The sequence below is a fragment of the Myotis yumanensis genome, unplaced genomic scaffold, assembly GCF_028538775.1.
Source record: "Myotis yumanensis isolate MYYU_CA2020_CCGP unplaced genomic scaffold, mMyoYum1.0.hap1 SCAF_23, whole genome shotgun sequence".
Lineage (NCBI taxonomy): Eukaryota > Metazoa > Chordata > Mammalia > Chiroptera > Vespertilionidae > Myotis > Myotis yumanensis.
The window spans coordinates 4,736,212-4,750,536 of record NW_027223774.1 but is presented as its reverse complement, the minus strand read 5'-3'; the positions used below and the strand labels follow the sequence as shown (position 1 = coordinate 4,750,536).

General features: G+C 44.0%; 1 protein-coding gene and 1 pseudogene across 1 annotated transcript in view; both read right to left on the bottom strand.

The window, feature by feature from the left end:
- The window catches only part of LOC139000038 (zinc finger protein 93-like), a 162,604-nt gene extending 158,618 nt beyond the window's left edge, over positions 1 to 3,986 (bottom strand). Inside the window, exons 1-5 of the mRNA XM_070402307.1 lie at positions 3,849 to 3,986; positions 2,046 to 2,158; positions 1,819 to 1,929; positions 1,409 to 1,555; positions 915 to 1,299 (exon numbers count right to left, since the gene is read on the bottom strand). Of these exons, the coding sequence (XP_070258408.1) occupies positions 915 to 1,040 (126 nt within the window). The 5' untranslated portion in view covers positions 1,041 to 1,299; positions 1,409 to 1,555; positions 1,819 to 1,929; positions 2,046 to 2,158; positions 3,849 to 3,986. The remainder of the gene's footprint in view (positions 1 to 914; positions 1,300 to 1,408; positions 1,556 to 1,818; positions 1,930 to 2,045; positions 2,159 to 3,848) is intronic.
- LOC139000052 (zinc finger protein 91-like) overlaps positions 1 to 14,325 on the bottom strand; it is a 45,114-nt pseudogene that overhangs the window by 16,059 nt on the left and 14,730 nt on the right.

The window sequence follows — 14,325 nt, the reverse complement described above, 5'->3', positions numbered from 1 at the left end:
TTTTTTATTGATTTCAAAGAGGAAGGGAGAGGGAGACATAGAAACACCAATGAGGAGAGCATCATTGATCGGCTGCCTACTGCACGTCCCTTACTAGGGATCAAGCCTGCAAACCTTGACCAAAACTGAACCAGGGACCTTCCAGTTTGCAGTCCAACACTCTATCTATCCATTGAGCCAAACCAGCTAGGGCATATGTGCATCTTCTTACCTCTCATCTAGAGCTGATGCTGCAGTCCCTTGAATCTAACACCTACACTTGCCTTCTTCAGAGCACCCCCTTTCCTCCCCCGAACAAAGCCTGCTCCCCACTCTCACAAAGGCATCCTGCAACCCTCCTGTTAATACCAGAGCCTCTGACCCATCCCAGTAGGGATGTTAGACATGGCTGCCTTCCAAGTTTGATCTGCTGCAAAAGGGATGTTTTCAGTAGTTGAAAGTCACTAATTAAAGGTAGGAATGCTTCCTGACCTGGGGAGTCTGCATGAAATGAATGCAGAGAAGGCTCTGGGACAAAGGAGAGAATTATAGTGTGGCTGACATGTAGAGGAGACCTATGAACCAGAAGGGCAGGGCTGGATTCCTGATGAGGAATCCAGCAGCGATGGCACTGCAGGTTTCGGACTGGATCCCCAGTGGGGGGTTTGCAGGAGGCAGCTGATCAATGATTCCCTCTCCTGATTGATATTCCTACCTCTCTCTCCCTCTCATTCTAATTCTGAATTCAATAAAAAAATATTTTTCAAAAGAGAGGGGGAAAAAAGAGAAAGATAACTATAACAACTGCTGACATTGACTATGATAAAAAAAGAACAACACAAAAGTAAGTAGCCCTGACCGGTTTGGCTCAGTGGATAGAGCATTGGCCTGTGGACTGCAGGGTTCTGGGTTCAATTCCAGTCAAGGGCATGTACCTTGGTTTCGGGCACATCTCCAGTAGGTGGTGTGCAGGAGGCAGCTGATCGATGTTTCTCTCTCATCGATGTTTCTAATTCTCTCTCCCTATCCCTTCCTCTCTGTGAAAAACCAATAAAATACATTTTAAAAAAAGTAATGAGCCCTAGCCAGTTTGCCTCAGTGGATAGAGCTTCTGCCTTCAGATTGAAGGGTCCCAGCTTCGATTCCGGTCAAGGGCACATGACCGGGTTGCAGGCTCCATCCTCAGTGGGAGGCAAGCAGGAGGTAGCCCATCAATGATGCTTTCTCATCATTGATGTTTCTATCTCTCTCTCCCTCTTCCTTCTTCTCTGCAATAAAAAAAAATATCTTGAAAAAAGTAATGAGATAAGGAAAAACAACCTGCAAAGATAAGAACAATACCCTTTGAGGATTTCTCTACTTCTCATCAGAAGTAGACAAATAAATCACCAGATGTTAGATAGCCTGTGACCCAGGACACATGTTTTACCTGAGAAGCAGCCATTTGGTCCTGGTCCTGATCAGGGTCGGGGAAGTTTTCTCAGGTGACACTATGTTGAGGAGTCACAGGATATGCCTTCAAAGATGTCAGCACAGCCGTTTAATCAGCTCCCCTCACACTCACAGTCAGAAGGACCTGGAAATGAGGAAAAGGCCACCCCTCCTGTTCTTAGTCACAGGAGAGAGTCAGGAACAATGAGCCCCTACATGGAGACCACACTGTGAGTCTTCATGTGTCTCTCCTCCCAAAGACACCCACAAACTCCTACAGAAATGAGGTGAGCTGCTGTCCTGACCCCACAAACCAAACAGAGCACCCCCTTTTTCTCCCCCGAACAAAGCCTGCTCCCCACTCTGACAAAGGCATCCTGCACCCCTCCTGTTAATCCCTGTCCTCACCTTCCATCACCTGGAGGCCCTCAGTCACCAAGGATGCCCCACCCAGAGCAGCTGTCCACCTCCATGGGGGAAAGTGCCCCTGAGGGCATTTCTTAAAGCTCCTCAGGGGATCTGAGAAGACACAGAGGATTTATCTCAGGATGTTTTTAAATAATACATTGTCAGACACAGAAAAAGTAAATCTATGGAAGAAACACACACAAACACAAAACACCACAGCAACAAACCTAAGGCTCTAATATTCCTTGAAAGAAGCACCAGATGGTGGCAGACACAGGTCACCTCCTCGTTGCCATCCCAGGAAATGGGCACCCATGACCAACAGACAAGTCTCTCACCTCTGCGTGAATAAAGGTTGCAATTGGAAGCAAAGTATTATAAAACTAGTGATCTGGTGCATGAAATTCATGCAGGGGGGTTTGGGGGGGGGGTGTCCCTCAGTCTGGCCTGCACCCTCACCAATCTGGGACCCCTTGGGGGATGTCCGTCTGCCAGTTTAGGCTCGATCCCTGTGGCAGTTGGACATCCCTCTCGCAATCCAGGACCGCTGGCTCTTAACCACTTACCTGCCTGCCTGCCTGGAAAGTGCCACCCCTTCTGGCCTGCTCACCTCCAGCTTCCCCCCGCCCCCCTGCCCTCCCAACCCCCCTTCCAGCCTGAATGCCCCCAACTGCCCATGGATACCCTGGAAGGTAGCAGGTGCTGATTAGGGGAGGAGGGCATGATTGTTTCCTGGGACTGTAGTTATGGAAGCTTTGAGGAGGGTCCCACAGGCCTCAGAGGGGCGGGCTCTGGCCAGCAGCCCTGTAGAGGTGTTCCGGCAGCGGGCAGGGAGTTAGGGGGGCGCTAGGGGGCCGAAGGGGGTGTAACTGTCAAACCTTCGGACGTGGAGCCATTCTTTAAATTTTAAGTGGCTGTTTCCCAGCTGTACCTGCTCAGGGCAGAGTTCCAAATGTCCTGAAGAGGGTGGGGACCAGCCCGGTGGGCTAGGAGGGCGGGTTCAGCCGCACCCAGGGAGGTTCAGCGCACTTCTGCAGCGCTCAAGCGGAATGAAGTTAACTAGAAGAGGACGCTCAGCCAGGAAAAGGCGGGAGCCTGCAAGCGGGCCACGTCAGAACAAAGTCTTGCAAACTAGATTTATTGTTCAGAGGCAGAACTGTCCTTGAGGTGATAAATAGTCCATGAGGGCATGGAAAGTTCAAGGGAGGGTGCACTGCTGCAGGTGGAAAGGGTCTTTGTATAACATAGGAAATTAATAGTGTAATGTATAACTTAGCTCAGATGATCTCATAAGCATGCTTGTTAATCATTGTCACTTGCTGTACTCCATTGTTATTTGCTGTGCTCCCTGAATAAAAGCCATGAGAGCTTTGGGGGCTTTGCTACACGCCTGAGCGAGCGGTAGGTAGCCCTCTGCTCTACTTCATCCTACACTCCACGCTTGCCTCAGTGTCTCCGTTCACAAAGAGCATCAACACACTTCAGCTGCAGCGATGGCACCGCTGGTGGGGGGAGCAGTGGGAGCAGGACAGAGTGCAGCCCGCACCTCTGACTCCCGTCAGGATCGCCCACAACAATAGCACCCTAGCGACCACACGTCAGTGCCCCAGAGGCACCCAGAGTCCCCTCTGCGCCCACAAAGCCCCTCCCTGAGGGCAGATCGCCTCTTCAGGGGACACCGCGTCCTCCCCCTGAGCCCCCCCATGGACACTGTGCTCCCCGGACAGGCAGACCCCTTATTAAATGGGGGTGGGCCTAGGAGGGGGTGCAGACCCCCAGGCCGGGAGCCATCCGGGCTCTTTGGGCGGAAAGCGCCGGGCGGGGGGAGGGGCGCAAAGGGCGGGAACCCCCTGACCCAGACTCTCAGCCCCGCGGGGAGCACCGGCGGCCCCGGGAACGGGTTTCAGCGGGAAAACCGCGCGGCAGGCGGTGGCCACAGCCACAGGCGGAGAGACCCCGGGCCGGGGCCTCCGTTTCCTCCCAAAGGAACGTGGCGCCCGCACCGCGCAGCCTCCCGGACGCGGACTCACCGCTGAGAGAGGCTCCGGGGCGGGGACCCCAACAAGGACTTCAGCGCCGGCAGCGCCCTCAGCCTTCCCTGCGGGGAGGGGGACGGGGAGCGTCAGCTTTAAAGACAAACACCCTCCTCAGGGGGAACCCCACCTTCCCCTCCACGGCCGCTTCCGCGTCTGCAAGAAACTGCGCATGCGCCTCCCTGCGGGGTGGGCGGGGCCAGAGCCTGAGCTGAGCGGCTCCGCGATGGGGGCGGGGCCGAGCCCGGCGGCCAGGCCTGTGCAGGGACAGAGGGAGGGCGGGCGGGGCAGGAGCGAGGGGGCAGCCCCGGGTCCCCGCACCTCCTCCCACAGGGACAGCCCTTCCTGGGGGAGTTTCCCACGTCATTGTCGAGGTTTTGGCTGGTGACGCGGCTGCGAAAGGATTCACAAGGGAGAGAAGAGACAGGGGCAGAGGGAGGGCGTTTATTTTACTTCTTTAAAGGGAGGAAAGGGCCAGGTGCCCGCTGATGGCACAAGGCCCCCCAGATAGAGGGGCTGTTCCTTTATTAGGGTGCTAGCGAGTAAATGGCAGCTGTGGCAAAAGCATAAAGAGGGAGGAGGAACCTGGAATTCACACAGAAGTTTCCCAGCTCCCAGAGGCTGTGCTTAGAGCTATGGCTGGTCTGCCCTTCAGCTGCAGGTGTCCCAGGGAGGGGTCTTTCCCAGGATCTTCACAAGCCGGGAGCACATTCTTACAGTGAAGTTACAGGGAATTCAAAAGTCGGGTAGGTTGGGTTTGAAACCAGAAACGTTCTGCCTGTGATTTGCTTGGATCCTTAAACCCTCAGTGAGGAGGGGGGAGGGGGGGCAGCCTGCTCTCTCAGCCCCTCCCTGTCTCCCCAACTGAAGGGAGAGGTGGCGGCTTTGCTAGGGGTAGGCTGTCAGGGAGGACATTCGGTCTAATTAGCATGTTTTATTAGTACAGATAAGGAGAGAAAGGTAAGGACAGAAAACAAGTTAAACCTATTGTTTCCTTTTTGTGGTTGTAAATCCTCACCTGGGCAGATTTTTTCCATTAACTTTTGTCAGGAAAGAACAGGCACGAAATGGGGAGAGGGAGGGAGAGAGAGAGAAAGGGAGAGAAATAGAAAAGAGAGAGACATCAATGTAAAAGAGAGACAGAAACACATGGATTGGCTGCCTACCGCAGTTACCCAGGAGCTACTTGCTCTGGATCAGGAATCAAACCCTACACCACTGATCCACAGCAAACGATGGGAACTAATTTTTCTTACTATTATATCTCTTTGAAAATTTTTATGTATCATTAGTGGAAAGCTATGTTGTATAAATTTAATGAAACTGAACATACATTAGAAATATCACTCTTGGAAACCGTCTAGAAAATACAAAAACTGATTAGGGTATGTCCATGATGGGAGTATACTATGTAAGAAAATGATAATATGCAAATTGACCATCATGCCCTCACACAAGGCTGCCCCCATGTTGTACAAGATGGCCACCACAGGATAGCTGCCAAGGGAGAGCAGTTAGGGGCAACCAGACCCGTAGAGGAGGGCAGTTGGGGGCAACCAGGCCTGCAGGGAAGGGCAGTTGGGGGCGACCAGGTGTTCAGGGGAAGGCAGTTAGGGGCGACCAGGCCTGCAGGGGATGCAGGCTGGGGTGAGGGACACCCCCCCCCCAACAGTGCAAGAATTTCATGCACCAGGCCTCTAGTAGAATATAATGAAAATTTAAATAATCAAGGCCTGATTGTTTATAGGTCCCATGAAAAAGCCAATGATCTGTAAGAAATAAAAGTAAGTCCTTCGTTTTCTGAAGCAAATGCAAACTAAGAAGAGGGATATTTTCAGTTGTGAAGTGATGGTCTTTACACAACTTTCATTAAATCACTACTACACCCTTCTTCCTGAGAAAGGGAGACTGTTAACTCTACAGTGAAAGGAGCACCTCTGCCATGTGAACATCAGGTGGACTGAACAATGGGCATCAGGTGACTGAGACACACCGATGGTCAGTTCCCCCCTGCTGTGACATTACTGCCAAAAAAACATCAATAAAGAAATCATTATGTGGAAATGGACACAAATAAACTTTAATTTTTGCAAGTTTCAATCCATGGGTACCTCTCGTGTTCTGTAAGCTACTAGTACATTTAACTACCAAGTCTTCCATCCTAATCTAGTGAGCAAGTCTGTCCTATTTACTATTTACTCATCTTTCAAAACTTTCTGAGTTACTCTGAGCAGGATAATGTGCATTTTCTTACCCCTGATCAAGAGCTGATGCTGCAGCCACTTGAACCTAAAAATTCTATTTCCCTTCTTCCAGACAAAAGAGCCCCATCCCAATAGGGATGTTAGACACGGCTGCCTTCCCAGGTGGATCTGTCACGAGAGAGATGTTCTGAGTAGTTGAAAGTCATTAATTAAAGGTGGGAATAATTCCTGACCTTGGGGAGGCTGCATAAAATGAAGGCAGAGAAGTTTCTGGGACAAATGAGAGGAAATATATAGCCCGGCCAGAGTGGCTCAGAGGTAGAGGGTTGACCTCTGAACCAGGAGGGCAGGGTTCCATTCCTGGTCAGGGCACACTCCAGGTTTCAGACTCCATCCACAGTGAGGGGTGTGGAGGAGGCAGCTGATCAATGATTCTCTCTGCTCATTGATGTTTCTACCTCTCTCTCCCTGTCCTTTCCATTCTGAAATCAGTAAAACATATATTTAAAAAGAGAGAGGGAGCCCTAGCCAATTTGGTTCAGTGGATAGTAGAGCATCAGCCTGCGGACTGAAGGGTCCCAGGTTTGATTCCGGTCAAGGGCATGTACCTTGGTTGCGGGCACATCCCCAGTGGGGGGTGGTGGGGGGGACGGGAGGCAGCTGATCGATGTTTCTCACTCTCTATCCCTCTCCCTTCCTCTCTGTAAAAAGTCAATAAAATATATTTTTTAAAAAAGATACAGGGAAATACAGAAACTGCTGACACTGACTATAATAAGAAAAAAGGAAAGAAATAAGGAAAGGAAAACAAACTGCAAAGGCAAGAACAACAGAAGTAGAGAAATATGGGGGAAAGGAGCCCCACAGATATGACGGGGAGCTGAGAGAGTACCCCATTTTCTTGACTCTTTCCTCCTGCTTCTCCGACCTTAAACCCTCTGTTTCGCCCCATTAATAAACATACTCTCAAAAGCCACCTGGACTGGTGTTGTGAAATCTTTCCTACACAGTTGAGAACCCACATTCTAAGCCTTAGAGTTCTCAACCTTCTGGCCCTTTAAATACAGTTCCTCATGTTGTGACCAAACCATAAAATTATTTTCGTTGCTACTTAATACCTGTAATGTTGCTACGGTTATGAATCGTAATGTAAATATCTGACATGCAGGATGGTCTTAGGCGACCCCGGTGAAAGGGTTGTTCGACCGCCAAAGGGGTCTCGACCCACAGGTTGAGAACCGCTAGAGGAGGGGCCCTAAGGCAGACCTACCCTGGGCCCAGACCCCATCGGGTAATATTCTGAATCCAATCAGAAGAAAGGAGTCCATTGTCCCTAAAAATAAATAATGGTATTTAACAAAATTAAAAATAACATCAGGGATATGTCCTGCATTTAGACTTTGCCAGACTTGTGAGTTTTAACTTCAAATGGATACTCACATCATTTCCTAATGGTAAGCGGTAGGAGTCAGGGATGAATCACATTTAGAAGAATAACACCGAGATCGGGTCCTGCCCGCTTTTAATTCACTTTGAATACACATTTGCCCTTTAGCAATGCATACGGGCAGATCAAAGGTAAAATCTTCTTTGAGTAATACCAGCAAATCAATCCACTCATTTTTGAAGTCAGGACCATTGTATTATGATCATCATAAGTAGCTGCCAAAATTAAGATCACTTATGAACAAAAAAGATATTTAGAAAACTCTGGAGACTTCCCAATATCTCCGCTCAGACTCTCCTCCCCTGGCGACTCTAAACTGGGGAACCAAGGCCACTTAGTGCTCAAGGTGGTGTCTGGGTACCCTCCCCAGCTACCCTCACTTTGGGATCCCCAGACCAGTATCTGCCGCCAACTCCTGCCTGACCTGCTCTGGTGCCCCACTGTGGGTGGAGAGGACCTGAGGTACTGCACACAATTGTGGAAGAGGGAGGTGTTACTTCAAAGTTCCTTGTTAAAGAACATAAAGGCCATGGCAGCGACATCAGAACATAGTTTAGCTGAACTCTCAAAAACACTTACGTCATATTTATTGTGACTATCATAATGTCCCTGTAGATATAAGAACAAGAAAAATGTATCAACAATGGAGAAATCTGTTCACATTATTTAAAGTTCAAGGCCACTGGGAAAAGGGTTTGCTACTGACATAACTACACTGCATTACCAACTCCAATCCTGTTACCTACAACTTTGAAGGTTGAACACATGAACACATCCACACTCACTCAGCTGTATTAATTAAAATAGCCCGGCCAGCATGGCTCAGTGGTTAAGCATTGACCTCAAGGTTCCATTCCCCAACAGGGCACATGCTTGGGTTTTGGGCTCAATCTCAAGTGTGGGGCATGCAGGAGGCAGTCAAACAATAAATCTCTCTCCTTATTGATGTTTTGATGTCTTGGTCCCTCTCCCTTTCTCCACGAAGTCAATAAAAATATATTTTCAAAAAAGAAAATAGTAAGTTCACCCATATCCGAATAAAATATGAAAACCAACACTGTAAGTACAACTATTTGTCAAAATGCACATTATAAACATATAAGATGTATTACTAATCTTCTGAAGCTGGAGGCTAAAGCAAATAGCACTTAGCATAAAAGTGCAAAAGAGACATTGGAAGGCCAATGGACTTTGATATTCAGACCAGCACAAGTTTGCCCTGCTGTGGTTGCAATGGCTCCAGGAAATTTCCTATCCTGATAATCTTTACACTGTAGACCAAATTTTACCTTTGATCTGCCCGTATGCATTGCTAAAGGGCAAATGTGTATTCAAAGTGAATTAAAAGCGGGCAGGACCCGATCCCGGTATTCTTCTTCAAGAAAGAGGTTCCACATGGCCCTCCAAATGCCTTCTAAAATCATATATTATTTTTTTAGAGTTAAATAATGCCATACAAACTGTCAATTTAATTACAGAGTGGACTTTAAGTTACAGACTTTACAGAGGTGTTTATAATTACATGGGCAGCAAGTATCCTAATTTCCTTCTTTATATTGAAGGCCAATAACTGCCTTAAGACAAGGAGCAAGTACTAATTTTTTCCAATAAAACAAGAAATCAGTGTTTTAATGAAGGACTCTGATTCACAGACAGATTTTCATTTCCCCCTCCTTCCTTTAATAACAGAACACCTGATTTTGGGCTGGACGCATTACCTCCTGGCCGAAGACTACATTTCCCAGCTTCCATTAAAGCCAGGAATGACAAAGTTCTGGCAAATGGGATGTCAGTGAAAATGTTATGTGCCACTTCTGGGTCAGGCCTATAAAAAGAATGGGTGTGTTGCCCTGTTGAAGCACATTCCCACCGGCTGATGGTTGTGGATAAATTCATATTTTTTGTATAGTGTATTTATTGTGTTGTCGACCCTCCTACAAGTCATCCTGAACTTGCCGGGAATATAATAATGTAGTAACTGTGCTTCATTTGCTCTTCTGAATGGAGGCTAATCATTTAGAAAACATGGACGTACAATAATTTTATGCACTTAGGGATGAGTGGTCTATATACCTTCTCAGATATGCCTCATATCTTCTTTATTTCACCACATCAACCAATGTTCATCACTTCTACCTATGGCTACTATGAAGATACATCAGGATTTTTATGAACTGCACCATATTTTCCTGAAAGAGTAATTGGCAAATTTAGTTGAAATTTATAATGCCGTTTCGTGATGACATAAAACAAAATTCTAAGTCAACCACAATCTCCAGTGAGATGGTCTTAAAGCAGTGTGCCTTACAATATATGCACTATTCCATGGAAAAGTATGTCAGTGAAACCTCTGTAACATACAAGTGCTGACAGGTCTTTAAGGAAGTACCAACCCCATGATTTAACACATACACCAGGAATAAAACATGGTAGCATCAGTGATATGGGAGCAGAATCACATTAATATTGCCTTTTCAATATGTCTCAAATAATGTCAATAAAAAATAGACAACACTGTAAGCAATTATACTTAAGAAAACATTGTTTTTAATATATTCAAGCATACTAAAAATCACTTATGTCCATTAAAACATTGGATTATTCTCCATAAGTATTCTGATTTAGAGTAATACTTGAGAAGTATTGACTCTTCATTTAGTGTCAATTCAGATACTTTAAAATTTAATTTCAAATATATACTTTGAAAAATTTTTAGGATTTTGAGAAGCATATTTTTTTTTGAACAAAAGCCTTTCCTCCTATATCATAAACATAGAATTAAGTCCAAATTGCAATCCTTCATATTGACTGAGACTGCAGGTCCAGCTACAGGATTTCCCACATTCTTTGGTTTTAGGGTTTCCCTCTGCTAGGAATTTCAATGTGAGGAATAAATTATGAATGTGGAATAAAGGCTTTTGGACACTGTTTACATTTTCATTGTTTCTCCCTAGTATGAATTTGGATGTCAAATACGGTTCATGTACCGAGTGAAAGTTTGCCACATTCTTTATATTTGCTGGGCTTCACTCTAGCACTAATTATCAGATGTTGAATAACATATAAATGAGAATATACACTTTGGCACATGTGTTACAATTTATAAAGCTCAATTTGATCATTCTCAATGAAATTAGTACAATGGTTAAATCTTTGGGAAGATTCTTTATATTTTTACTGTTTCTATTTAGAATGATTCCCTCCAATTAATAGGAAGTTTGAGTACAGGTTAAAAGCTTTGCCACATTCTCCTTTGGTAATGTTTCACTCCATTATATTTTTTTGTTGAGTGAGACAACACTCCTGATTAAAAGCTTTGACTAACTCAATATATAGTTCTTCTCTCCAGTACGAATTGCATTGTGTTGAGAAAGACACCATGGTCATTAAAAAATGTGCCTGCGTCTTCACATTTGTAAGGCTTCTCTTCATAATGAATTATCTGATGTTTAATAAGATCACACTGTCGAGGAAAGGATTTGCCACACTCCTTACATCTGTTAAGGTTTCACTCCACTATGAAGTCTCTCATGTATAGTAAATCATGAATATCTTTAAAGGCTTTTCCACATTTTTCCCTTTCATAAGGCCTCACACCTGTATGAATTCTTTGGCCCTGAGCAAGTTCTCACTGCTGGTAAAGAACTAATGGCACTGCTTAAAACTGTGAGGCTTGTCTCAAGTATGTACTCTTTGTTGTACAATAGGGCAAGAACACTGGTTAAAGGCTTTGCCTCATTCTCTACATTTGTAAGGCTTCTCTAACTCTCTGATGATAAGTGATTTGTTGCCCCACTGAAGGCTTTGCCACATTCTCTACATGTATAAGGCTTCTATCTAGTATGAACTCTGATTCTTACTAAGGTTTGAGAACTGACTAAAGGCTTTGCCACACTCTCTACATTCATAAGGCTACTCTCCAGTATGAAGTCTCTGATGGTAAGTAAGGCCTGAGGATCTGGCAAAGGCTTTGCCACATTCTCTACATGTAAAAGGCTTCTCTCCAGTATGAAGTTCCTGATGTTGCTTAAGGTCTGAAGAGTCACAGAAGACTTTGTCACATTCACTACATTTATAAGGCTTCTTTCCAGTGTGACTACTCTGATGAATACTACACCTTGAGGACCTACTGAATTTTCGACTTTTATAAGGCTTCTCTCCAGTATGACGTTTCTGATGTCGAATAAGGTTTGAGGACTCACTGAAGGCTTTGCCACATTCACTACATTTATAAGGCTTCTCTCCAGTATGACGTTTCTGATGTCGATTAAGGTTTGAGGGGACACTGAAGGCTTTGCCACATTCTCTACATTTATAAGGCTTCTCTCCAGTGTGAACTCTCTGATGAAAAGTAAGTGAAGATGCCACACCGAAGGCTTTGCCACATTCTCTACATTTATAGGGCGTCTCCCCAGTATGCAATCTCTCATGATAAGTAAGGAGTGAGGATCTGGTAAAGGCTCTGCCACATTCTCTACATTTATAGGGCTTCTCTCCAGTATGAAGTTTCAGATGTTGATTAAAGGTTGAGGAGATACTGAAGGCTTTGCCACATTCCCCACATTCATAAGGCTTCTCTCCAGTATGAAGTTTCAGATGTTGATTAAGGGTTGAGGAGATTCTGAAGGCTTTGCCACATTCCCCACATTCATAAGGCTTCTCTCCAGTATGAACTCTCTGATGATAAGTAAGGTATGAGGATCTGCTAAAGGCTTTGCCACATTCTCTACATTTATAGGACTTCTCTCCAGTATGAACTGTCTGATGTTTATTAAGGGAGGAGGAATAGATAAAGGCTTTGCCACATTCTGTACATTTATAAGGCTTCTCTCCACTATGAAGTTTCTGATGTTGATTAAGGTTTGAGGCAACACTGAAGGCTTTGCCACATTCTCTACATTTATAAGGCTTCTCTCCAGTATGAATTCTCTCATGTTTACGAATATTTGAAAGAAAATTAAATGTTTTACCACATTCTTTACATTTGTAATGTTTTTTTCCAGTACAAATTTTCTTAAGTTTATTTATATTGAGTATCTGACTGAAGATTCTCGCACAGGAATTAAATTTGCAAGCTTTCTCTCCGGTGTGCATGTAATCTCGTTCAGTATGAGTTGTAGATTGTTTCAAAAGTTTGTCACATTTTCTTCGTTTGTTTGTTTTTGCCACAATAGGAATAAACTGAAGTATAGTTTGATTTGACAATTGGTCAAAGACTTTTCCAACTTGATAATGGTTCTCTAGAAGCTGAATTTTCTGATGTATATTAGAATTCGACCCTTGGGTAAAATTTTTCCCATGCTCCTTGCATTGATAACTTCTGTCTTCATTGCATGCATTCTGGTAATCATTGAAGATGGAAAGGCTTTAAGTGACAGCTATAATTTCATTAAACATGTACTCTTTTTTTCAAGTAACTATTCTGTGATAACTATTAAACCATGAAGTGTATAAAAACAACAACAACAAAAAATAAAAAATAAAAAATAAAAAAAATAATAAAAAAAAAACAAAACAACAACACTCTTTCCAGGATGCTGTGACTCAGCGGTTGAGCAACAAACCTTGAACCAGGAGGTCACAGTTTGATTCCTGGTCAGCAGCGCACATGCCTGAGCTGTGGCCTTGATCCCCAGTGCGGGGTGTGCAACAGGCAACCAGCCAATCAATGATTCTCTCTCATCATGTATATTTCTCTCTCTCTCTCCTTCTCCAGTTCTCTCTCTTAAATCAATAAAGACATATTTAAAAAAGATTCCTAAGTTATAAAAATGATAGACATTTGTATCAAAAATATTATTTCTCAATATAAGTATAATGATACCTTAATACAGAAGTCAACAACAAAAAGTCAACAAACTAATTGCATTTAAATTTTATGTGCATTATAAATCACTATATTCTAGAAATGACTGAAAATTTAATGCCACACTACAGTGTAATAATTCTTATATATACAGCATAGATTATGTAAATTCATAGATTTTCATTTCAAAAATGTATAATATTAAAAAAATTATATTTGGTCTTCATATTTAGAAACACATTAATTTACAAATATGACAAATTTAAATCGGGAGTATTACACCAAATGTGTAATATCATCGACCTCATTAAGTGACAATGATTTTATTATAAATAATTGTACCAGGTTACTTCTGTCCATGTTAAAATAATTTTTTCTGCCCTGACCGGTTTGGCTCAGTGGATAGAGCGTCAGCCTGCAGACTCAAGGGTCCCAGGTTTGATTCCGGTCAAGGGCATGTACCTTGGTTGCAGGCACATCACCAGTGGGGAGTGTGCAGGAGGCAGCTGATCGATGTTTCTCTCTCATCAATGTTTCTAACTCTCTATCCCTCTCCCTTCCTCTCTGTGAAAAATCAATAAAATATATTTTTAAAAAAATAAAATAATTTTTTCTGATCTTACATTCCTCCTCAAATTCCAAGGCTTTCACTAAATGTACATTATCAAAGCCATACCTTCCATATCTTACCAGTATTATTTTAGGGAATAAATCTCTTATTTTTGGCTTTTGCAGAATGGCCTGGTTGTCTTCAGATAAGATAGCTGAAAGATATGAAATAAAGTTTGACAGTTATGGCACTCAGGGGAATGCACACTGACCTTACCAGCAATTACTGACCAAATGACATTTTTGAGTACTCCAAAATTAACTTAAATGTTCACAACAAACCAAGAAAGGTACAATGAGAAAAAGTAAGATAAAAGAGGGTTAAAAAGTTACTTACATTTGTCACCAATACTTCAAAACACCCTAGCAAACAGTGGCAGTATGATAAAACTCCCAATTCCCAGTTTT